Source organism: Crassostrea angulata, chromosome 2 (assembly GCF_025612915.1).
Source record: "Crassostrea angulata isolate pt1a10 chromosome 2, ASM2561291v2, whole genome shotgun sequence".
In the NCBI taxonomy this organism is placed as follows: Eukaryota; Metazoa; Mollusca; class Bivalvia; order Ostreida; family Ostreidae; genus Magallana; species Magallana angulata.
The window spans coordinates 54,489,858-54,515,862 of record NC_069112.1 but is presented as its reverse complement, the minus strand read 5'-3'; the positions used below and the strand labels follow the sequence as shown (position 1 = coordinate 54,515,862).

Below are 26,005 nucleotides of genomic sequence, written 5' to 3'. Positions count from 1 at the left end.
CATTTAACGAAATTTTGAAAATTGCATATTATTTAGTACATCATTTTGAGCATCTTTACTTCTATACTTTATTTCAAAATATTTTTCCTTTCTGAGATATGGGTGATCAAAATTCTGAACTTTTGGCCCCTAAAACCCCTAATTACGTAACAGGCGATAAAATCATTACATTGCTTGGATACATAATTGTAAGATAAACATATTTGCTTCTATAACTGTTCACAAAATATCACTCAGTAAAGAGCTACAGATGAAAGACTTTAGAGCCCTTTGGTCCCCTAATTTGAGGGGCCAGCCCCTTTTTCTTGATATCAAATAACAGGTCATTTAAATCTCAACACATTTTGTTCAACAAGTGTTTAGAAATTTGTTACCGTTCTTGAGATATATAGGAAAGAACGTTTTAGGGGCTGATCCCATAACTCCTTATAGGGGCCATTTAACGAAAATTTGAAAATTGCATATTATTTAGTACATCATTTTGAGCATCTTTACTTCTATACTTTATTTCAAAATATTTTTCCTTTCTGAGATATGGGTGATCAAAATTCTGGACTTTTGGCCCCTAAAAACCCCTAATTACGTAACAGGCGATAAAATCATTACATTGCTTGGATAAATAATTGTAAGATAAACATATTTGCTTCTATAACTGTTCACAAAATATCACTCAGTAAAGGGCTACAGATGAAAGACTTTAGAGCCCTTTTGTCCCCTAATTTGAGGGGCCAGCCTCTTTTTCTTGTTATCAAATAAAAGGTCATTTAAATCTCAACACATTTTGTTCAACAAGTGTTTAGAAATTTGTTACCGTTCTTGAGATATATAGGAAAGAACGTTTTAGGGGCCGATCCCATAACTCCTTATAGGGGCCATTTAACGAAAATTTGAAAATTGCATATTATTAAGTACATCATTTTGAGCATCTTTACTTCTATACTTTATTTCAAAATATTTTTCCTTTCTGAGATATGGGTGATCAAAATTCTGGACTTTTGGCCCCTAAAAACCCCTAATTACGTAACACATGATAAAATCATTACATTTATTAGATACATAACTGTAAGATAAACATATTTGCTTCTATAACTGTTCACAAAATATCACTCAGTAAAGGGCTACAGATGAAAGACTTTAGAGCATTTTGTCCCTTAATTTGAGGGGCCAGCCCCTTTTTCTTGATATCAAATGAAAGGTCTTGTAAATATAAATCTTTTTTGCATTACAAGTGTTAACAAAATATTTTTCAAAAAAGAGACAAACTAAGAAAACCATTAAAAATTACGACGTTTTTTTAGTCTCAATTTTCGGGACCAGGCGAGCGTAAACGCTTTTTGAGCATGACAAATATGAATGCCAAATAGCACATTTACAATCTCTTGTCTACAATCCCTGAAAGTTTGAACTCAATATCTTTTACCGTTTAGGAGGAGATCCCTGGACAAGCCGACCCTCTGAAAATCGTTAAAACGTCATTTTCTCAAGAACGGAAATGACGTCATAAAAATAAAAAAATGTATATTAAGTTCGGATTAATATCTATTAGATCTGAAAGTTTCACGAAAATCGGCATAGCCATTTTCGAGAAATCGCCTGCACAAATTTTGTAAGAAAAAAAATAATAATAATAGGGAAAAAGAAACCGAACGAAAACAATAAGGTCTTCCGTTGGAAAACGGAAGACCTTAACTAGACACGATCTCGTTGCGAGCAACGAGGAGGTCTTCCGTCTGATTTTAGAAATTGAGATTTATGTTCGATCTTGATTTTGCTATTTAACAGCTATACATGATTTAAAACAGGAAAAGAGGATCTTCATTTTAAGTGCCAGATACTATTTTGTTTCAGGTGTAAGAGTTTTGTTCAACAAGTGTTTAGAAATTCGTCACCGTTCTTGAGATATCTCAGAAAGAATTTTTTAGGGGCCGGACCTTATCTCCTTATTGGGGCCGCTAAACAAAATTGTAAGGTTGCATATTATTAGGTACATTATTTTGAGCATCTTTTCTTTTATACTGCATTTCAAAATATTTTTTCTTTTTGAGATAAAGGTTATCAAATTTTTGGACTTTTGACCCCTAAAAATCCTTAATTACGTAACAAATGAGAGAAATCATTAAAATGTTAGGCTACATAACTGTTAGATAAACATATTTGCTTCTATAATCTATTACGAAATACCCCTCGGTAAAGATCTATAGGAAAAAGTCTTTAGAGCCCTCTAGGTCCCTAATATTAGGGGCCAGCCCCTTTTTCATGGTATCAAATGAAAGGTCATTTGATTATAAAGACATTTTGTTCAACAAGTGTTTAGAAATTCGTTACCATTCTTGAGATATCTCAGGACGAATATTTTAGGGGCCGGTCCCTTATTTCCTTATTGGGGCCGCTGAACCAAATTTTTTTTGGCTGCATGTTGTTAAGAACATCATTTTGAGCATCTTTTCTTTTATACTGCATTTCAAAATAGTTTTCCTTTTTGAGATATAGGTGAGCAAAGTTTTGGACTTTTGACCCCTAAAAACCCCTAATTACGTAACATATGAGAAAATCGTTATACTGCTTGGCTTTATAACTGTAAGATAAACATATTTGTTTCTATATTTTATTACAAAATATCCCTCAGTAAAGAACTATAGTAAAAAGACTTTAGAGCCCTCTAGGTCCCTAATATTAGGGGTCAGCCCCTTTTTCTTGGAATCAAATGAAAGGTAATTTGATTGTAAAGACATTTTGTTCAACAAGTGTTCAGAAATTCGTTACCATTCTTGAGATATCTAAGAAAGAATGTTTTAGGGGCCGGTCCCTTATCTCCTTATCGGGGCCGCTGAACCAAATTTTTTAGGTTGCATGTTGTTATGTACACCATTTTGAGCATCTTTTCTTTTATACTGCATTTCAAAATATTTTTCCGTTTTGAGATATAATTGGTCAAAGTTTTGGACTTCTGACCCCTAAAAACCCCTAATTACGTAACATATGAGAAAATCGTTATACTGCTTGGCTTTATATCTGTAAGATAAACATATTTGCTTATATAATTTATTACAAAATATCCCTCGGTAAAGAGTTATGGGTAAAAGACTTTGGAGCCCTCTAGGTCCCTTATTTGAGGGGCCAGCCCCTTTTTCTTGATATCAGCAGAAAGGTCTTGTGAATATAAACTTTTTTTACATTACATGTTTTAACAAAATATTTTCCAGAAAAGAGATAAAGAGAGAAAAGCACAAAAATTCACGACGCTTTTTTAATGTCAATTTTCGAGCCATAGCGAGCTTAAGCGCCAGTAGTGCTAAACATACAAAACAACAATCATGCAAAACTTCAATCTTTCGTTTACCAACCGTAGAAGTTTGAGCTTAATATCTCTTATAGTTTAGGAGAACGGCCGCAGACAAAATACCCATATAAAAAATAGAAAAATCTCAATATCTCCAAAACGGATGTGACGTCATCAATGCAAAAAATTTGCTATCAACTTCAGACCACTATCTATCACATCTGAAAATTTGATGGAGATCGGTTGAGCCGTTTCTGAGAAATCGCGTGCACAAAAATGGGAAGAAAAAAAAAGAATAAAAATAATAGGGAAAAAGAAACCGAAGAATAACAATAAGGTCTTCCGTTGGAAACGGAAGACCTTAATAAGAAAAGTGAAAAAGAAACATTACAATAATAGAAGGGTCTTCCGCTGAAGACGGAAGACCCTAACTAGATTCGATCTCGTTGCGAGCAACGAGTGGATCTTCCGTCCAATTTTTAAAAAGATAAGATTAAACTTATCAGTTCAAAGATAAAATCGTAGATCTAAGCGAAAAAAAGAGAAAAAAATTTTGCGGCACTCGAGGCTTGAACCCGGGTCGCCTGGGCCATGTCCACGACTATAACGACTGAGCTACTCGGACTCCGCTTCAGAACTTTGACGCTTAATTTCTCGAGAATGCCTTGATCGAATTTAAAACTATTTACATATTCTTAATCAGTAAAAGGGTCACTATAACGTTTAAAAATTTCAAAGAAAAATATTAAAAAATAAAAAAGTCGAAAAATTCAATTTTTGAAATTTCCTTCCGGTGACGACCGGAAGTGACGGCAGACATTCTCTATACCGAGGTACATTAGAAAAACGGTAGATCTATCATCTCTGAAAATTTCAGCCTTTTATCTTTACTCGTTTTTGAGAAACCCGACAGACAAAATTGACTTTTTAAAATCGTAAACGGACGATAACTTCTGACCGGAAGTGTTTTTTCAAAAATGAAAAAAAATGTATCAGCTTTAGATAAAAACACGTTTATATTGAAAATTTGAGCGAAATCGACCCAGCCATCTCCGAGAAATCGTCTGCACAAAATCGGTAAGAAAAAAAAAGAATAATAAGAAGAAAAGTGAAAAAGAAACAATAGAATAATAGAAGGGTCTTCCGCTGAAGACGGAAGACCCTAATAATAAGAATAAGAAAAGTGAAAAAGAAACAATAGAATAATAGGAGGGTCTTCCGCTGAAGACGGAAGACCCTAATAATAAAAGGCTGTTTTGTCTAAATCTGAAAGGAAGAGTGTTTTTCAACTTGTACTATAGTCCAACAGCCCCTTTATGTTGAATACTTTAGTTAGAAAATCAAAAAAAAAAAAAAAAAAAAAAAAAAATGGAGAGAAAGAAATAGAGAGAAAGAAGAAATTTTAGCTCCGGCGAGCCTTTGCATGTGTCATAACAGTATTTCAGCAAAGGTTCACGTCAAAACATGGCTGACGCGAAATAATTCCCGAATTTCTCTTTGAATTTGGGGCGTTTCCGCCCGGGACAGGAGCTGAATTTTTGTATGAGATGAGGAACGATGTGTGAGATGTCTGACTACACAGGTTTGGTAACAGTGCGAAGTCATTTGAAATATTGATGCGTGTTTTTGTCTGGAGGGGGGGTGAAAAGACCCGAGCTTGATTTTCGTCGTAAATAAATCGAAAGTAGAATTTTGAGGTGTGGATCTCGGATTCGGTTAACGACAATTAGGGGAAGTCAAGTCCTAAAACAATGACTGATGTATTTTACACATATATTTCAGTGTTGAGATTTTTTTTCGTGTCGTTTATTATTGTGTTTGACTGTTTTATTTCAACAGGATTGATAAAATCATTATAAATGTAGAAATAACGAAATCAGTAACACGTAATTTTATTCGGTAAAAATTTGATGACAGTAATTTCCACAGTTCTAACATTCAGAAGTAGCTCACACGCTATCGTAGATACAGACTAAACGGAAAACAAGAAATATACATGTAACAGAAATATTACGCGGCTGCTTACATCCCTTGTACTGTGTACATTTTAAATCGTCGTACAGGCTATACTTGCCGTTTGATCTCAGGAATTTTTTCTTAATTGTTCAATCCGCTGCATATTTGGCAGATAATAAGAATGGGGTCCGAAGTACATTTACACAAAATTTCATTAGGATTGAGTGAAGGGCTCGGGAGTTAGAATTTTTTTCTACAGTACATGTGAAGCACGCCAATCGAAACTCAAATGTCCAAAAATTCATAACTCTCTTAAAAGTGAACGAATTGGTCTGGTAATTAGTACAGTAATTTAGAATGGTACTAGGTTGAAAATAAAGGTCCAAGATGAAAGATTCAGTCAAATCAGTCCAGAAAAACTTAATGATTTTATGAATGGGGGGGGGGGGGGTCGGTGCGTGTAGTCTGTAAATTTTATTTCCGCGTATAGGCTATAAGCGCCGTTTGATTCTTCTTAATTGTTCAATCCGCTGCATATTTGACAGACAATAAGAATGGGGTCCGAGGTTTATATTCACGAATTTTCATTAGAATTGAGTGAAGGACTCGGGAGTTAGATTTTTTTTGGGTACAGTACATGTCAAACGCGACGATTGAAACTCAAATGCCAAAAAGTTTATAACTCTGTTAATAATGAACGAATTAGTCTGGTAATTAGTACAGTAATCTAGAATGATACTAAGTTGATATTAAAGGTCCAAGATCAAAGATCAAGTAAAATCGGGTCAGAAAAACTAAATGATTTTATGAATGGGGGGGGGGGTGGGTGGGTGGGTGGGTGGGTGGGGGGGGGGGGGTGGGGTCGGTCAGTGACTTCTATATTAAACGGAGAATATTAAATTCTAAGTATCACATATTACACAATTTTTAAACAAAATACATATGTTAGAACAATGTATAAGCGTTGTTTTAAAGATGTAACTTTTGATTTTTTTCAACATGTTAACTTTATTTCAGTATGAATACATAGCTATGGATCTCAATACTCAAATACGGGGAAAAGCGATATTATTGTAACTTCTTTTACTAAATCAAAACAGAAAAGAACAGAATCCATCATTTTAAAGATAAAAAAATCAGATCTAAGCACAAAAAGAGGGGGAAAGAAATTCGGCACTCGGGGCTCGAACCCGGGTCGCCTAGGCACATGACCACGACTCTAACGACTGAGCTACTCGGACTCTCGCTTCAGAACTTTGACGCTTAATTTTTCGAGAATGCCTTGATCGATTTTAAAACAAATTACATATTCTGAATCAGTGAAAGGGTCACTATAAGGTGTAAAAATTTCGAACAAATATATTAAAAAATAAAAAAGTCGAAAAATTCAATTTTTGAAATTTCCTTCCGGTGACGACCGGAAGTGACGGCGGACATTCTCTATACCGAGGTGCACCAGAAAAACGGTAGTTCTATCATCTCTGAAAATTTCAGCCTTTTATCTTTACTCGTTTTTGAGAAACCCGACAGACAAAATTGACTTTTTAAAATCGTAAACGGACGATAACTTCTGACCGGAAGTGTTTTTTCGGAAAATAAAAATTATATATCAGCTTTACCTAAAAACACGTTTATATTGAAAATTTGAATGGAATCGACCGAGACATCTCTGAGAAATCGTCTGCACAAAATCGGTAAGAAAAAAAAAGAATTATAATAATAAGAATAAGAAAAGTGAAAAAGAAACAATAGAATAATAGGAGGGTCTTCCGCTGAAGACGGAAGACCCTAATAAAGAAAAAGAAACCGTAGAATAACAAAAGGGTTTTCCGTTGAAAACGGAAAACCCTAATAATCTTAACCAGCACAATAATAGAAAGGTCTTCCGTTGGAAACGGAAGACCTTAATAAGTGTAGCTCTTTGTAGTTCTGTAGACATTTGTTTAAGATTTGAAGATTATATTTTTCAATGAAATGATAGAATATCAGAATGTCTATCAGCTTATACTACTCAATTGGAATAAATATTTATACTAAAATTGATATTTCTTAGCCCGCATTTCCTCTATTTTTCTTAAATTTGGAAGAAATTTTGATTTTTTTTTATGCTTCCAATAATAAAACATTTCTGATTTTTATGTATTATGAAGACTTTATATAAAGATATGAATGGACAGAAATACTAATATATTGACCTTTTAATAAGAGAGAAAAACTGATTTTAGTGGTTTATTTTTACAAAATCAATGTATAGAATGGGCGCTTTAAAAAGCTTTTAAAAATGTAATTTGATAGGCAAATCATATTTTAAAAACATATTCTGAAACATAAGTATCATATCATTAGTTCACATTAGTAAAAAAAATCCAACATTAATGTTATTGGTTTTGAAATGCTAAAACAGACTCGTTAATCTGCAGCAATTCTGAATTGCGAAACCTGATATTTTTCTACGACAATATTACGCCAAAAATATAGTCCTTGTTAGATTCTACACATTGATTACTTTTTCTATACCAAATTGTATGATAGTAAAAAAAAAATATAATATTTTTATTTCCTGTCATCTTGATGTAATGAACATTAATCAAATTTACGTTTGAAAAGTCAAAAACCTTCCTTAAGAAAATTTGAGGAATTAATCCAAAAGCAATACCAATGTTAGTTTAAATATTCAATACAATTTAGTAGTAAAGCGGACAGACATTATATTTTTCTATCATTTCATTGAAGGATAGAAACTTCATATCTTAAACAGGTGTCTACATAACTGCAGGTAACTATATTTACTTTTATATCTTTTTAATTGAGAGAAACGATAGTGACCTTAAGTTTTTCGAATTCTTATTTAGCATTTGTGGCTATAGAATAGAGTTATAACAATAGCTTTAAACAAATGTTTTGTTTACACATAAAATAGCTAAAATGCAAACTTAAAGTTTTCACTTGGACACAAAACTGCCTGTTTATTCATTATCACTGCAATCTTTAGGTTGTATAATACACATCTTTCTTTAAAAAATGTGTTCTATATTACATTAAAGACGAGTCACACACTACAGAAGATACATATTCAAAAACCTGAACCATAAATTGGTATCATAAGGTTTTAGAAACATATGCTCTTATTGATTTCTATACCTAATGTTTAAAAAGTCCAACCTATAAACCTCATTTCGTCAGATCTTGTCATTTAAACTGATATTTTTAGGAGTTAATCTTAATCAACTCTCCTTTTCAGTTGCTCTAGCTAACAGGAAGTGAAAGAGTGTTTGGATCAAGCACTTATCATCAACGCTGACAAGACTTAGTACTTGAAATTAATCGATAAATTCAATGTAATGTATTCAGATGAATTGTTTTCAAGGAGACTTATTTATAAATACCTTGAAAAAGTAAGATTTTAAATGGTGCTAACAATTTAGGTATTTTTGTAATCGTATGTATTCCTCCGCCAGAGTTCACATTTCTTTGGAATTATTTCAAATAATGATAAATATTGCAACGTAACTTTATAAAATAGATGCCGTTAATTCTATCTTTAATTATTACACAACATGATCCATATCAGTGTTCATATTCTTGTCGGAAATGTCCGATAATTCAAATTAGACAAAATGTGCGTAAATATTAAAATACAGCTGAGAAAGTAATTGTCATGCAAAATTACAAATCGTTGATTTGAAAAGAAATAATAATCAGTAAAATTAACTCCCGTTAGTACTTCAGTACTTTGATTAATTTCTTTTATTCATTTCTGAATAAAATCAACTCCAGGTAGTTATTTCTGTACTTTGATTTCTATTCAACCCCACAATGACAGAGGTCAGTTCATGGAAGGATAAGTGGGTGTCGTAATTGTTCGCAGAAATGAATGGATTTGGTCAATACTTATATTCTTGTTGATCATAACCTTTACAAAAAAAGTTTATCTCTAGTCTTTTCTTATGAAGTTGAAAAACATGTTAAACAAGAGGCCCATGGGACCACACCGCTCACCTGAGCAACAATGGGCGTTCAAAAGATATTGTGCCATATTGTCCTCGGTAGAATAACAAAAAAATAAATATTGTAAAGTATTCGAATTTTACACTTATTATTGCATACACATAATCTTTGACATTGTACCTTCATGAAATGCTGTTTTTACACAGAATAAGAAAATCCTACGCAAGATATAGAACTAAATATTTGATAGGGGATACTGTTATATAACTTCTAATTCCCTGTATTTTCGTTCCGCCCCCCTCCCCCACGTAATTAAGCGATCAAAATATATGAGAGCATATAGGTACATTTTCTTCCTCAACTACTTTCTAGTTATGGTTTTTTTTTTTAAATATAATAGTTATTGTATTTTATCAAAAATACCCTACATGTATGATATATATACATATGTGAAGAAGAAAATTGCACCTCAATGCGCTCAATTTCTCAAGTTAAAATTATTCAACAATTGAATTTGTCTTCTCCATTATAATTAAATGACCGTTGTTTACCTCGCGTAAACTCGTGACTTTTATAACTTTACTCACACTTGATTGATGAATACACTGGAATGAAAAATGTTGTCACGTGACATGTTAAAGAGCTATAAAAATCAATCTTACCGTATTGACAGGCACATCACTCTAATTTACTATGGCCCATCCATTATTTTCATTTTTATTCAAAAATAACAAATGGCTACAAACCAGGATAAGTTTCCGCTGTAATATTTTCTTAGGAATAGCGATAATTCTTTTATCCCCGCAACAGAAATGTGTCAGAACTATGGAAACTGTTTTAACGATGTCGTTTTTATTTACTCACATTTCACATTATTCATTGTATAAAGAGGGGGCCCCAGAGAGTAGTTATATACAGCATATCATTCTTTAATTTTTTTATGTACAAGTATTTAACATACTCTAATTCATATAGAATTTCTAATGATCAACGAAAATTTCAGCATCAATCGTAGAATTATAAGCAAGATGAGCTCAAAATTTTGCTAGGTTTGAGTCATATTTTGTTCAAATGAGTTTATTACATTCAGCTTAAGATTTTTAACTTGGTATTACCTATTCGGCATTTAAAATGGAAATAAATGAATGGCCTCAGTACAAACATAGAATTGTGAGCAAATCTCTGTATCTTGCTTACAATTCGAAGCTTAACACTCAACTGTGGTAAGTAAATAGAAATTGTAAACAATTAAACACAAGAAACATGCACTATAACAAATAAATAACACAATTTATTTTTCAAAATGAATCATATACATGTATATACCTACATATTTCCGTCAGCGATATGAAACTCTATTTAAACTGAATAAACTCGACAAAAATGCCGAGCATCTCAACAAAACATATTGCATTATTCTACCATTACGCAAAAGATGATACCGAATTACCGATAGCCTGAATGAATTGCATTTTAGTTCTTTCTTAATACATCAGATGTTGCTTAATTTCACAGGATGAACCTCTGCCATTCAGTCAACTGAAAGGTGACTGAATTGTAACTGAAAGGTGACTGAATGGCACATGCCATTCAGTCACCTTTCCAGACCTTTCAGTCAACATGACTGAATGGCAGAGGTTCATCCTGTGTTTGCGCAGATAACAGTAAACTGTCTGATTTACCGAAGTCTCTGTTTGATTTGATACGTAAAAATCAGGAAATACAAGCGACAGTTCCCAGGTTAACGCAAAGCAATAATGAAAACGAAACGAAAATCACAACAAGCTAACACCACCGTCATATGTGAAAACTGTCAACGCATGGAAATATTTAGCCTCAATTTACTTCACAAAATCGGCACCAAGGTATTTTGCATGTTTCAAAGATTCCCTTCGTACACGAACTGTTGCACAACAAACAAATTCATCATTGTCAGATCGACCCGTTTATCATATAGTGTCATGGCTGCTTTAAACAAAGAATCTCGTTTTAGAATTATGGAATACGAGTCTTGGTAAAATGGGTATTTCAGCTCAGGTGAGCTAAAAACTTTAAAGCCTGGTAAATCAGGTCAGTATGAAAAGACATAATTTCTTTAAATAAGACAATTCTTTCAAAGGCTAAAATAGGCCGATGTCAATTATACTATTGTTTGTAAGTCTAAAATCAGTGCAGAGCAACTAAAGAAAATCGGCATGTTTAAACTGACTTATTGACCATGGATAATTTATGACTGTATTTATTCAGTAATGCAATCTCTCTTTCGTTCTTCTGAATACACATTTCTCTCAAGGTGAATACCAAATATTTAAAACTACTCTCAATAAACTCATGGCCAAATATACCTTGTAAAAAGTTTAAATATTTCACTTTTTTTTTGAAAGGAGACCAACAGACAGTTTAATTCTCCACTCTATTTCATATTAAAACTACCTATACACATAGAATAAAAAAAAAATTTCTTCTGTATGAACATTATTTTGAAGTAAAAGTTAGTATTTGACAGATGCATTATTGCAAATAAAAAAAAACGGTTACGCGAAATTTTTAAGTAGCAAGCTGCAGGCGGTCTGTAAGTTTTTAACTTTTTGACGAAAGCCTTATTGTAACTTAGGCAACATTTTTGTATACGTAATAAAAAGTAATAAAAAGAAAATGAAAGGAATGAATAATTTTACCAATGCAAACCGATATAACAAAGCGTTATACAGTTTACGCACAGCAGTTAATAAATCCCTAAATTGTGGCACGTTTTGTTCTTCTTGTTGAAAATCAATCGAAAGTAAATCTATTTCTTATTATTTAATTTACTAAGCTAAAGATGGAAATTTAAATACGGCCATTCATTTAAAAACAATGACGTTTATTTACACAGAATTAAAAACAAAAAGCAAGCGAAAAAAAAATATTTTTTAGCGCGTCGTATTGTGACGTATGCAAGTTATGTAACGTCTTCAATAACAAAATATTTAAATATCCAATATCCAATCGTTGATATCAGATTTAATGATTAAATTTTTATAAAGAACACCTTCATGTTTTAAGATAAAAATCATTATCATACCTTCTCTGTAGGATGCATTCACTGAACAATTTTACCTCTGGAATTTTTCAGTTGACAGGAATGTTGTTGACTGTTGACAGCAACAGTAAACAATGCAATCATTGATCATATCAGAGATATACAAAAGCATATATTCATAACATTTTAAAAGGTACAATTATTTTAAATAGAAATCTAGGGCAAGATGAACGATTCGTATAAAGCCTTTCAAAACATTTTTTTTCTATACAGCGAGTGGCGTCTTTTATTCCTTTGCCCCAGTTTTCTCTCTCAAGTTTCTTTCATCAATAGTTTTTAAGATGGCTAGATGATCAACTTATTAAGCATTAGGCACACCTAATTTTTTTAGATATGATTTATTAAGCTATAAACTATTATCAAAATAAAAATCCATATATTTGACAACTTTAGTTTCGGTATATTTCATATATAGAGTTCTCCTTTTAAAGGGGAGAGTTACAGTCTGAAAATGGCAATGACTATCGAGCTTTTTCACGTTGAAGCAAATACTGATTTCAGTATCATCAGTGTTGTGTCACGTTATGTCCGCCGTCACGACATGCCCGCCACTTTTTTGAAAAAATCGTCACGTTATGTCCGCCATCACGAAACGTCCGCCACTTTTTTTTTTATACATATACATGTATACTTTTCACAGACATTATATCAGGAACAAGGACCATCAACGAAAGGAAGGCCACCCTTGAAGAGAAAACGCTGCAAGGATGATTCGTCGCTGGAAAAAGCACTATCCATTGACGGTCGCCAAATGCCACAACCCATTGACCGGGACGGAGGAAAATCGATTAATGGTTGACGGTAAAATGGTCTTGAGGTCGAGCGAAATCGGTTTCGCGACAAAACAAGCGTTCGAGGAAAGCAAAGGCGCGGGTTCCAAAAAAATTCGGCATCGTCTTAAATCTGTATTCAGCGGCGTAACACATAGGAACGTTCAGACGTCTCTGAAATCTCTACCCGAAAAGCAGTCCGTCAATCCAATATTCGACAATGTAGCTCCTCTGAAACCTATTCGTGCGAGTTCGATACAAGAACGCCACCAAATCGACTTAGTTGATATGTTGCGATACACCGAATTTTATGACGGTCAAGAGTACAGGTATATTTTGTCGGTTATAGACGTGTTCAGTCGTTACATATGGCTTCGCCCCCTCCGCTCGAAAGAAAGCACCGAGGTTGCAGACGCGCTCGGGTCCATTTATCAAAGCGAAGGACCACCAAACATTATTCAATGCGATAATGGTCGAGAATTTCATGGAACAGTTACCCAATTGGCCGAGGTATTGGGTTGTCAAATTATCAATAGCCGACCGTATTATCCACAAAGTCAAGGTAAAATCGAATCGTCGCATAAATCGTGGAAATCAAAGATTAAGTACGACTTACTTAAAACAATTGGGTTCGAGATTTACCAAAATACGCGATGTTACGCAATGAAGAGTATCACTCTTCGTTAAAGGCGTCGCCACGGCCGGTAATCTAATCGCGTGCGTAAATCTACTCGACTTGGGCCGAGCGTTCCGAATCACGTTTCTAGTCAGCTAAAAAGGCAATCAGCTGTCCGCAACGCAGCCTTATTGGCATCGCACAAACGCGAAATGATAAAACACCATTTCAAAAACATCAAGTTAGTGTGTATAGCGTGGGCGACAACGTGTATGTAAAATCTCGAACGCACAAAAATTACAATAAAGCTAAGCCCCGTTTCGAAAGAGGGAAAGTAATCGCTACTAAACACAACGCGTTCTTGTATAAAATCAAGTTTTTTAGTGGGGTTTCGCGTTGGATAAACGTTCAAAATATAGCTGCGATTTCGCGTTCCGAAGAACTGTTAAAAAGACAAAAACGCCATCGATTAAGATTTCATCCGATGTGCGAATGTAACAGCGATGAATGCTCACGAAAATCGGACCCCAACTGCAAACACAAACTCAATAAATTTTGTTGCCGCAAAAGCAAAATTCCGTGATCGCTGCCGTCTCATAAGTTTCCTCGTATATCGGATTTCTATCTGTCCGAAAACTTAGTTAACCAACTTAAAGGACCGAGCCTTTCGATAACCGAAACAGCCCATGACGACTTGGTTCGAAATGCGCTTGAACGCGATTAAGTTCCTGTTGGAAACATTCCTAAAGACGGCAGCTGTCTATTCCATTCTGTTGCACAATCGCTCTCAAGTCAGTTACAAACCGATCTTGGTCAGCAAGATATCCGAAATGTCGTGGTTAATTGGCTTTCCGAAAATCCCGAAACACCAGCCAGCGACCGGTTCTCTAAGTTTATTCCTAACCTAGACCGGGACACCTATTTAGAGGGCATATTAGGTACCAAATGGGCGATCACATCTGCATTACAGCCATAGCAAACGCGATTTACATCGCAATAGGTATCGTGTCGAGCGCCCAGTCCGACTTAAATTACATTTTACCTTTCAATCCTCAAAATCGGGAACATCTTTTGCATATTTATTTTACAATCAAAATTTATTTCAACACCGGTATTTCCTACTTAAACTGAAGGATCTCTACAAACAAGTATATATAGCAGCTTTCAGTGAGTGTTCCTCCAGGACTCTTTCTTTACTTATAAAATTCTAACGGCGGTAAATTAAAGGAGGAATTCATGAGCACTGGGCACAAATATACTCTAGAAGTGGTATGAATCAGATGTGGATACTAAAAAAACTCTGAAATGTTATAAGATACTTTGAGGTCATAAAATCTTTTAAAAATCAGTAACATTAAAACGTACGATTTTTTAACGCCTTATACAACCATTCTCCATGGCAAACTAAATTTAGGGATTTTAAATACTTTGACAGTTGTTTCTTCAATAATAAATAGGACTCGTTAATTTTCATAGTTTTTCATAAGTAATTGTATTTAAAATCATTCTAATTGCACACTGAATTGCACTGAAGTCGACATTAAAAGGATGTTTTGGTTTCTGATAGACAACATCCATCGATTTTTTTGAGATCAGATCTTCTAACAAGCAGTCGGAATTCCCAAAGGCATAAAGTGTGCTCCTCTACTGGCTGACATAATTTTATATTCATATGAAGCAGAATGTTTTCAAAAGCTTGTGCAAGAAAAGAATAAAAAACTCAACATTTAAATATATTGATGCTGATTTCTCCATTTATAGCAGTTACTTGCACTATTACATGTATGTTACATGTAACTCAATGTATCCCACTGAGTTTGCAATAAAAGATACCTGAAACTCTGAGGCTTCTGTTTCATTGATAGTTTACTAGAAAAAGCAGTAATGATTTTCTAACAACAAAACGTTATCAAAAAAGTAATAATTTTAATTTTTCCATCGTTAGCTCCCATTACTTGTATACCAATATGCCATCATACCTGCTTATTAAGTTTATGTCTTTCAGCTTATTTCTTTTGAAAAAGCATGCTTTACATATAAACGATTTCTTTAACGAGGCAAGCTACTAACAAACAAGTTGTTGGAACACAAATATCAAGAACCTCGATATATTATCTTTAAGTAAGTTAAGTAGTCAACACAATGACATTGTCAGCAAGTACAATGTTTCATTTAGACACATGCAGACCGACGTTTTTCATACGTGTTAGATCATTATTTATACAGTCGACTTATTACGGTTTCTATGAATGTTCATGATCATAATGATTCGCACACGGCGGGTGCGACCGGTCGGCAAAGGGATGCTTACTCCTTTTAGGCATCTTCGCTAGCCAAGGGTTTTCGGTCCACTTTGCTCTCCATAAACCCCGGTGGATTTCATTACGAAAACTCGGTGACAAGCTCCGTTTTATGATTGGCTGCAGCGGGGGGTAGCTGATCCAATAGCAGTACACACATGTGTGATCTTTGGTAAAACATTCGGTGCTTTTAACAAATTGAGATTTGAGTTCTCAAGTAAAGTGCCTCCCAAACGATGGTCTAACCAGATTGCTTTAAAAACATGTATATTTTACTGGGATTGACAATTATAGTTCTACAAACTTGTCAAAGCTCGCGTGATAGCATGGGAACTAAACATGGCGAATGTAGAAGATGCCTATCCCGTTAGTATATACGTTCCTGCTTATGGTTATTGCCTTTAAAGGTTCAATGAGCTCTGTTTTATTTAAGTTTTTTGGTCCGCAATAGTCACGGACAACGATACCTGGTTTAATGACATGAAAGCTTTCATATAAATCGGCGACTTTTTCACTCCCGGTACAGGTCCTTTCAAAACACTATGAATAAAGAATTCCGCGTTTTCCTTGGGTTATAACTTAATTCGTATTTAATAGCATCATTATTTATGGTAGTAAACATGTTTTCAAGTTGTGTTAATGCCGTAGTGTGTATATAACCCGTTGTTTAATTCAATATGCAAGGGGCGCAACTCAAGTTGCTCGCTAGATAGCGCCACCGCATCACCGAGTTTTCGTAATAAAATCCGCCAAGGGTTTATGGGGAGCAAAGTGGACCGAAAACCCTTGGCTAGCGAAGATGCCTTTTAGGAGACTGATCCCAAATTGGTATTTCGCCCACAGAGGTTGGTAGATCTTGGCGGATATTCTGTTACATCGCCCGCCTACATTATGAACCTTCCAAGCCAAAAACTCATCTACTGAGTGGTCATTAGCTTAAAATCGGGAATATTTCCCCGCCGGTTGGCCCGTCATTTTCCAAAGAGATTCATGGCCCACTTCGTGTTGTTTTTTGTATTCACGTTTTCTTGACCTTTAATAAGTTTCAAGAGTTCATCATCACTTACAGGTTGACCAAAACGACTGTCGCTTGATGTAGATGCGCTGTCCTTACAATCTACGTCCATTGCTCCGGTTTTTATACCATCAACATCCATTGCTCCACAGCCTGGCGAGTCGGGAGTTAAAGATAGGTCAATAATTTAAAGGGGCATGGTGACGATTTTGGTCAACTTTCATTTTTCTGTTTTTATTATTCAAAATGTTTTTGGAATGCCTTTCCAATGACCAATAGAAATTTGGGTGCCCGTCGATGAGTTTTAAGAAAGATACAGGCCTCACAATTCTTCGTCATGTAAACAAGGCTCGTACCCTGTTTTTTGATTACATGCAGACTACACATCGCTAGATCTTTAGCTACGTTTCTTATTTATTATGAAAATGCGTAATGTATGTCACAAAATAAAGAGAATATAACTATATTGCTTAAGTTTCAAACATTTGTGGTGTGTTTTGTTTTCGCTAGTAATGGGAGGAATTGTACAATAACGTAAACGTACTCCCATCCCACCCTGGATACACCCAGAGCTTGCAAGGGGATAGGAATAACGAAATATTTTAATTCAAAATAGCTGCTCTCTTGATTTACTTGTATATTCTATCTAATGCATTTCTCCTACAAATTTTACCTCGCGAGGGGATGCTCCGTTTTGCGGTGCCCTGGTTATATTTTTGTTCTTGTTTTTTCTTAAAAGAAAATGCTAGCAACAACTTATCAAATATAATCTATTGATAAGATAATACTCAAATATAAATAATAATGCAAATTATATTTTATACTGTTGACTGATTGCAAAATGAATTAGTAACAGAATAACCTTGAAGTCAGAGAAATCACTTTGTGTTTAGATGGTTGGATGTTTGAGTCCATGTTAAAGTCAATACAAACATGATTTCCAACTTTTTCTGATCGATATAGAACTCAACGTTTTATTTTGTTTTCGATCAAAAATTATATCAGTAAAAGTGAAATAATCTATATGGAATAAATAAAACGTCCCGGCAATAATCAAAGGATAAAACAATAAAAGATGATTTTGCGATATATTTCTAGATCATGTAACATGTAAAAATCAATGTAAATTTACATCCACTTTTTCTTATTTTCATTACGGTAAAAAACGTAATAATGTTTTTCAAAACCATGACAAAACCCCATAGTTTCATGTACAATAGATGTACATGTAGCAGAATGCACAAAGTTAGTTTCTTCTTTATCATATCTGACCATGATCTACAATTCAAAAGAAGAGAATATTCCTGTCTTTAAAGTCAATATCCCATAGTTTTTGTCACTAAGTTCATATCGTCAATAGTATAAATCAGCCAACAAAACCTTGTGGTTCCTGTGTTGACTGGCATATTTTCTGATTTCGTTTTGATTGAATTTAATAGTTCCCTCTTGGAGTTGTTGAGTCCAATGATGTTTTCGTCACCGGTTTTCGTTTTTCATCATTTAAACATAGTACACCGAAAATTCAATTCGAGTCGTCATATTCGGTGCTTCTTCCTTGGATGTTAAGGGATGCACTCGTTACATATCTGCCAGCCAAATGGACACGTTGAGGGTTTACTGTGTTGGCACGTGGATTTTATTTTGATTTATTCTTCTTTTTCTTCAAAGTACTGTTTTTATTTTGTGGTATCCGAATGGATGAGGTCCTACATTTCATTGTGTACTTACGTTCAATGGCTTCAATAGATGACGCAGACAATAAGCCAATCTGTTGGCGAATCAGTTGTTTGTTTATTTCTGAAGGCATAAAGCTTGGTAATGAAATTGAAAGCTTAGGAGGTAATGTTCGGAATTCCGCATTTCTGGATTTGTAAGAAGAAACAAGGTAAATATTTTTTGAGTCCAATAATTCCTTAAGATTATCTATGGTTTTTTTAATTTCAGACATGCTGCGTTCAATTTTATTTTCCTGTGTAATAAGAACAGAAAGATATTTTTCATTTGTTTCTTTTAGGTCGGATTTCATTGTTTTGATGATAAAGTCTATTTCTCTGTGCAATGCATTCCCATAATGGTCGATATCTCCCATCACTATTTCAGAGGTTTTAATCAGATTAACTTTCTGACCTGGGATATCAGAGGCAATCTGTTGATATTCAGGAGAAATTGATTCCTCTAATTCTTGTAAATCCCTCTGTAACAGGGTTTTCTTGTTTTCGAAAGTTTTAATTATGTCAACTTTTTTGTGCTGTTCATGTTCACCACAAGAAACACACGTGGCACAAATAGGAATGTTGCATTCTTCACAATGAAGTTCACATATTTTGGTGGAATGTGTTGGGCATTTAGGGGTTGATCCTCGATTCCTGAATTGAACTACCTTATGTGTTTTAGATTCATCCGATAGATGTTCCCCAACACAGGCTTTACAAAGTTGTATTTGACAAATGTCACAGAACATAGTGAATGAAGGGTCTTCACATAGATCACATCGTAGGACGTCTTGTATACCGCGTCGTTGGTACATGGCCATCAAGACTTTTTATCAAAAGATTCTGTAGAAAAAAAGTTTTATTTCCATTTTATCGTTCATATGCATTATCAAATATTTTTCAATTGTACACGTAAAACGTGTGGAATCACTCTGTAGACTTGCAAACCAATCTTACTAAACATCTGAGTAACGGCTTCATTTAAACAAAATAACAAATTACCAAGCTTCCTCGATCCAGAAAATTTATAAAACTAAAGCATCGTTATGTTTAGGCTATTTATGTATAGATCATTGCATTCTCTTATTGGTCGATTAAACATTATGTACCACATGGTTTACTACAACGATTGCTTCAAGCTTCAAACAATAGATATGCTGCCCTTTTGTAGGTAGTCATTGTCAAAGTTAATACATTTAAAATGAATTCAAACAGTGGTCTAAAATTTACGTTTAGCTATGCACGCGATAAGACACATATCTTATCGCATGGAATGAACAAAAGAATAACGAACTAGGTTTTTAAAATGTTTTGCCCCACGCTAAGGTCTTTAACTGGTTCGATCACAATAGCATTTGTTAAGAATATCTTATGACTTCCAGAAGAGCGTTATTAATGTTTGTAATTTCATTTCAAAAACGTCTTTATCAGTTGTTATAGTATGTTTTAAAGTTTTCTGATCAAGTCAACGTAACAGGTTAGAAAGGTTAGAAAGCATCGTTAACAATGTTTTTAATTTCAATTAGATAAAAAACCCAATTTAAACCTTCATCCACTTTACAATATTGCAAAATCTAAAGTTTGATGCATATCTTTGTATAATTATAATGCCACACAACTTTGTGTCGGCGTTGAAATGGAAATAAGTTGTGAATAAATAAGTGAAAAGTGTAAGAAGAATGAAGTGTTTTGTGTTTATTAAAAATGTTGCCAAATTCCAGTGTTTCCGTATCACTAGTAAGGTTGTTTAAAAATGGAAACATTCCAGATTGATAACCCATGAATATAAATGTTCAAAGAATTTACTGTAAGCAAGGAAGGTTCGGCGTTGATTACAGTAGTGATAACTAGAGGAGGTTTATACTGATTATCATGTGTTTAATAATTAACATCAATAATAAATAATAATAAAAAATCATGAATTGACTCAATACAAAATGCTTAAATAAGACTTTAACTCTTATATATTTTTATATATTAAATCAGTGTCGGAAGTAAAACAAATATCTATATTTATAATTATTATTATTTTCTAAGATTAATATTATAAATACCTTTTTGAAAGCATCAAATGATCAAGTAAGAGTGTTCTTGAAAACAAATTACAAATTAATAAATATGTGACATTCCTTTGAAATCCAAAATGGCGAATATCTCCTGGTCCAATTACTTAAAAACCTACGCGTTCAAAAATATATGCATCATACCCAGGTTGATCATTTAAATGCCTAATTTGAATGAACTGGTGTTGCTTGGTGTTTAAGAGTGCCTTTACGTTATTAGCAAAGAAAATAAGACTGTCATGCAATGAGACAAATTGAGCTGCGATGATTAACGAATTGTTGAAACTAAAACTAATTGTTGACCTACTGTACATGTAATTGGCTCTGAATATTAAATAGTTTATTGCTTAGTTAATTCACAGTGAATCAAAGAAAAATATGAAATTAATATCTTCCCTAATAATCAAAGTAATAACCGCATTTGATGTAACTTGATAGCCAAATCCAAACAATCTAAAAATCTGTATTTCCGTGTATTAATTATAAAGTAACAGAAATGTCTTTGTTAAAGTAGCGTCACAAACAGTTATGATACGCAGAAATATAACTTATTCTACCAATGACAAGTGTCATTTTACACTTTATCAGTAGGAGATTGCAATGTTAGTGGGATTCAATCGATGTAGGGAAATACATTACGCCTGATTTCATTCATATCTTTATATTTACAGTACCGATCAGACCCAACCTAACACCAGAGTAAACCCCAACTAATCCTCGGGTTTACTTTCTGGGTTTGATGTGCACCATGTTATATCCCGGGTTTGCTCATTCTGTTATGAAATTAAATTCATTCTTTATACAACCATATTTTTAAACGTTTTTTAAGTTACATGATCATTTACAGATGTGTTTGGCTTCAATTATATATACATGATGGCCACAAAAAAAATAAAACCAGAAGGCTCAAAATCCTTATCGATCATCTGAGTACCATAGCCCATGTATTAGTGTTTGTAGCATTTGATTTTTTCTGATCATCTTTGAAGCTGACGAATGCAAAATGAAATTAGGGCATAGATAATTCGTAATTTGGTAAAGTATTGAATGCGTAGGCCTACGTTGGTTAAATATTTTGAAAGAAATTGGGAAAACACGGGCTGCATGCAGTGAAATTTTGAAAACAAATATAACAATCCAAATTTCTTTTGGCAATAACATAGGAATATTTTAATCTTAATTTTGTTAACATTTATTGCCAATAAATCAAAGTTAGAAAGGTTAAAAAAGTAGATTTTGAAATATTGTGGTTTTGTTGCCATTAATACACATATAATTGGTAAAATCAAGCACATATAAATCTGGTATTTAATTCTACATATTATGTTTGTGGAACTTAATTTACGGAGATTTAATTGAGTATTAGTTGACAAATTAAAAGAATCTTATTGAAATCAGTATTTTTTTGTTTTATTTTGAATAATAAAAAAATTAATTGCTTTTTTTTTTAAATATCTATTTACTAAGGCACACCGGTTTACCTGTTTAGGAAATGTTACAATAAATACTGTGTGACATTTAAAGAAATAATTAAACTAAAACTTGTTTTAAGCTGTGATTTATCGCAGCCATACAGGAAGCATCTTATCAGTTGTTGATTGTCGATTGTTATACTGTGGCTCCTAGACAACTTTGGGGCCACACAAGGAATTCAAAGATTGAGGTAGATTTATATTTATATGAAAAATTGATCTTCTTGAACTTGGTCTTCTTGAAAATTGCAATGCTCAGTATGCAATATGATTATAAATCATACATGAACAAAAGGGAGGTGCTCAATGTTTAGCATAAAATTTTTTTATTCATACGGAATCTATTTTTCTATATTGCATAGACATTTTGTATATGACTCCATAAAACTGATTTTATCATGTTTGCCGTTGCTCAGTTGAGCGATTTGGTCCATGTTTCAAATTCTGCTTAATTTAGTCAATTAACATTTGCGTGCAAAAGTTACACAGGACGAAAAACCACCTTTAAGCAAGTCCTTAAAGGTGGCTTAAAGGTGACGTAAAGGAGCTTAAAGGCTATACGACCTTTAAGCCGCCTTTAAGTCACCTTTAAGCAAGTGCTTATAGGTCCTTAATGTCCAAACTTCTTTAAGCCACCTTTAAGCCACCTTTAAGCATCTTTAAGTGGCATTTACGCTCTCTTTACACTGCTTTTACACTGTCTTTAAGTGGCCTTTAAGTCGATATTGATCAAGCTGAACAATAAACACATATATTAAATGCAAAAGCTCTTTTATAGAGATGGAAGGGGGTCATCCGAGTGATTATATAATTTCCAAGGAAGGGGGGGGGGTGTTCCAGGCGGTTTTAATCGTCGCTCCATTAAACACAGATCGCTATCATCAGCACCGCTCCGATGGACACAGATTGCCGATATAAAATTCTTTATAATTTTTTGGGGGTTTCAAAATTATTGTAGGGATGAGCGCAGTCTCTGTATCTTAATATGTGCATAAAACTAATTAAAGTATGTTTGTTTCCTATTATAAATTAATCGGTGAAAAAAATCTCTCTTTCTCTCTCTCTCTCTCTCTCTCTCTCTCATTTCATCCGGTTATTAAACAAAATAAAGATAATGAACCAAAAATGCATGATTTAATTTGTTAATCGGTTTAAGGTTTGTATTTTTTTTTCAATTTTCATTATTTCTAACTCTAGATCTGCTAGATACATGTTTAAGATGAAAAGACTCTCAACTGCCTTTGTTATATCGGGCAGGATATTACTGCTTTGTTTGTCTAGACATTGTTTTGTTCGTTTGTGTATATCTAATTAGAGTCTATTGTTTGTACAACTTAAGAAAACCCCTGGAACTAACACAGAATATACAAGATATACACAACAGTTGTGTCGTGTGCCCAGGTGCATGTTTGTGTATATCTATTTAAAGTCTATTGTTTGTCCAACATAAGAAAACCCCTGGAACTAACACAGAATATACAAGATATACACAACAGGTGTGTCGTGTGCCCAGGTGCACGTCAGGGTTTCTAAAGGCGTTGAATTTTAGTATGTACGAGTATACGATAAGTCTAGTGAATAAAAGTTAATTTACATTTGTAATTCATTTTCAAAGTATTATTTCCTAGCTCTGGGTTTCAAAGATGTTACGTCTACAAATTAACGATACATGTATGTAAGAGTAAAATCTTGAGGCTAATTAATTAATGTACCGGTGATCATAAATAGGGGTTGATTATTTAAATATATGTATAAGGGTAAATATATCAAATATACCCGGCCTGGCACATCATACAATTGTATGTACAAATCATTTGCAATTGCCACATGCAGTAAATACGTCACCGGTAATTGGTAATTTTGTTTGTTATAGAATTGATAGTTTATAAATCATGTACATACAATTACATGTAAATATTTAAACATATTGGAACGGCGCCGCGATCATGAAAACCTGGAAATTGCGGGAAATTGAACAAATACCCTAATAGTTTCAATGCATTTAATAAAAGAAATGATTTCATTTTCTTTCTTACATTTTTATAGCCATAAATAAGATGAACGTATATCTACTCGGTTTAAATTTATTAACTACATGTCAGAAAGCCTACTATAGTGAACCTAACGGTTTCCATTTAGGTATAATATATTTTTGTTCACTGAAGACCAAGTTCCGTATTTCATTCTAATTACATGCATGCATGTAATTTATAAATTAGATATAATTGATTGTTACAAACTGAATGGTTTGTCAAAATCTTTTCAAGTAAACACATTCAATACAGTGAATCAATATCCACTGATATATAGGATATAAAAACGCTCATATATATGTAAGTTGCCGTGGCGCAGAGGATGTGTGGTGATGCTAGTAAACTAAGGGTCCCGGGTTCATTTCTCGCCGTGGCCGGTTTTTTTTGTGTTTTTTTTTCATTTTTCTTTCTAGAACAAAAACCGTTTTAATACTTTTCTTTCATAAAGTTAATACATTTTGTTGGAAATTAAGCAAAACATTGAATTAAATTTTTTTTAATGGCTTAAAGGTGGCTTAAAGGTAGCTTAAAGGTGGCTTAAAGGTGGCTTAAAGAAGTTTTGACATTAAGGACCTATAAGTTGTCCTTAAAGGTGGCTTAAAGGTGACTTAAAGATAGTCTTTAAGCTGCCTTTAAGTCATCTTTACGCTTTCTTTAAGCCACCTTTAAGCAATACATATAGCTTAAAGGTAGCTTAAAGATCGTCTTTAAGCTACCTTTAAACACCTTTAAGCTATCTTTAAGGAGGACTTAAAGATGGTCATTCATCCTGTGTTAATTCTAGTAAGCATTTGTAAGGAAAGTTTGAGCAATGAAGTATGCATTTTTGAGATTGATATTTTCGAGCATATTTTATTCTAAAAATGTCTACAAACCTTAAAAATCCAAAAGGGCGAATCCACAAATTAAATCTTCCTGGTTCAGTTCCCTGTGTAAGATCACGTGAAAACTGGACATGATATAGGAGTGAAAAACCTGTATGCATTCTATCAATGCATTAAATTGATTTTTATTGCGTACATTTATTTTTCAACTATTTTGCATTGCGTATTTTAAGGTAAACACAAATAAATTTTCTTAAGAATGTTTACTGATACAAATAAATATAGAGGCCATCTCAAAATTGAATAAATATTTCACCTCGACTTTTAAACATTTCATCTATGTATATATTGGGCGTGAGATAACAGATATTAATTGCAAAATAATGAATAAATAACGAATTATGATACGCGTTAGGTTGTGACGTAACAAAATGTTTATATATATATTTTTTGTAATAAATATTTCAAATATTAGATTTTGCATCTTGTAAGAATTCTTTTATTAAACCTGCGCTACACAAACCTTATTCATTTCTGCGTATTACTTTCGAGATATATTTCGATAATTTGAGAAAGAACTGCGAACGCTAACGCTGTTTCCCGCCTACATTTTACATCCAGATATTTCGGAATTTCTGTCAGATATTTAAAAAACAAACTTATCTGCTTTAAAGTATTATCAGTTCCTAATTGATTCATATTTGTTAATTATTTTTGAAAAGTTACAAAGCAAAATGCTTTTATGAAATGTATTTTCTTCTGTGGACATTGCCTCCCCCCCCACCCTCCCGTGAAATCAAAAATACAAAGTGTCTCTCTTTGTTTTACCAAATTATTTATGTTTAATGACAATATATTGAAATGTTTACATCATTTTAAAAAACTTATTAGACAATTATGAAAAGAAATGACTTTAACTTACGCGGCCAGACAA

The 26,005-nt window shown here is 33.5% G+C and overlaps 2 protein-coding genes across 2 annotated transcripts in view; both read right to left on the bottom strand.

Moving 5' to 3' along the window:
- The window catches only part of LOC128174509 (uncharacterized), a 32,086-nt gene extending 14,977 nt beyond the window's left edge, over positions 1-17,109 (bottom strand). The window contains exon 1 of the mRNA XM_052840048.1: positions 17,020-17,109. Coding sequence (XP_052696008.1) covers positions 17,020-17,109 — 90 coding nt within the window. The remainder of the gene's footprint in view (positions 1-17,019) is intronic.
- A 932-nt stretch (positions 17,110-18,041) lies between these two features.
- On the bottom strand, positions 18,042-20,878 carry LOC128172960 (tripartite motif-containing protein 45-like). Its single transcript, XM_052838697.1, has 2 exons — positions 20,734-20,878; positions 18,042-19,522 (listed from the first exon to the last, which is right to left on the bottom strand). The coding sequence occupies exon 2, from the start codon at positions 19,498-19,500 to the stop codon at positions 18,604-18,606; it is 897 nt and encodes a 298-aa protein (XP_052694657.1). The 5' UTR covers positions 19,501-19,522; positions 20,734-20,878; the 3' UTR covers positions 18,042-18,603.
- Positions 20,879-26,005: the final 5,127 nt, after the last annotated feature.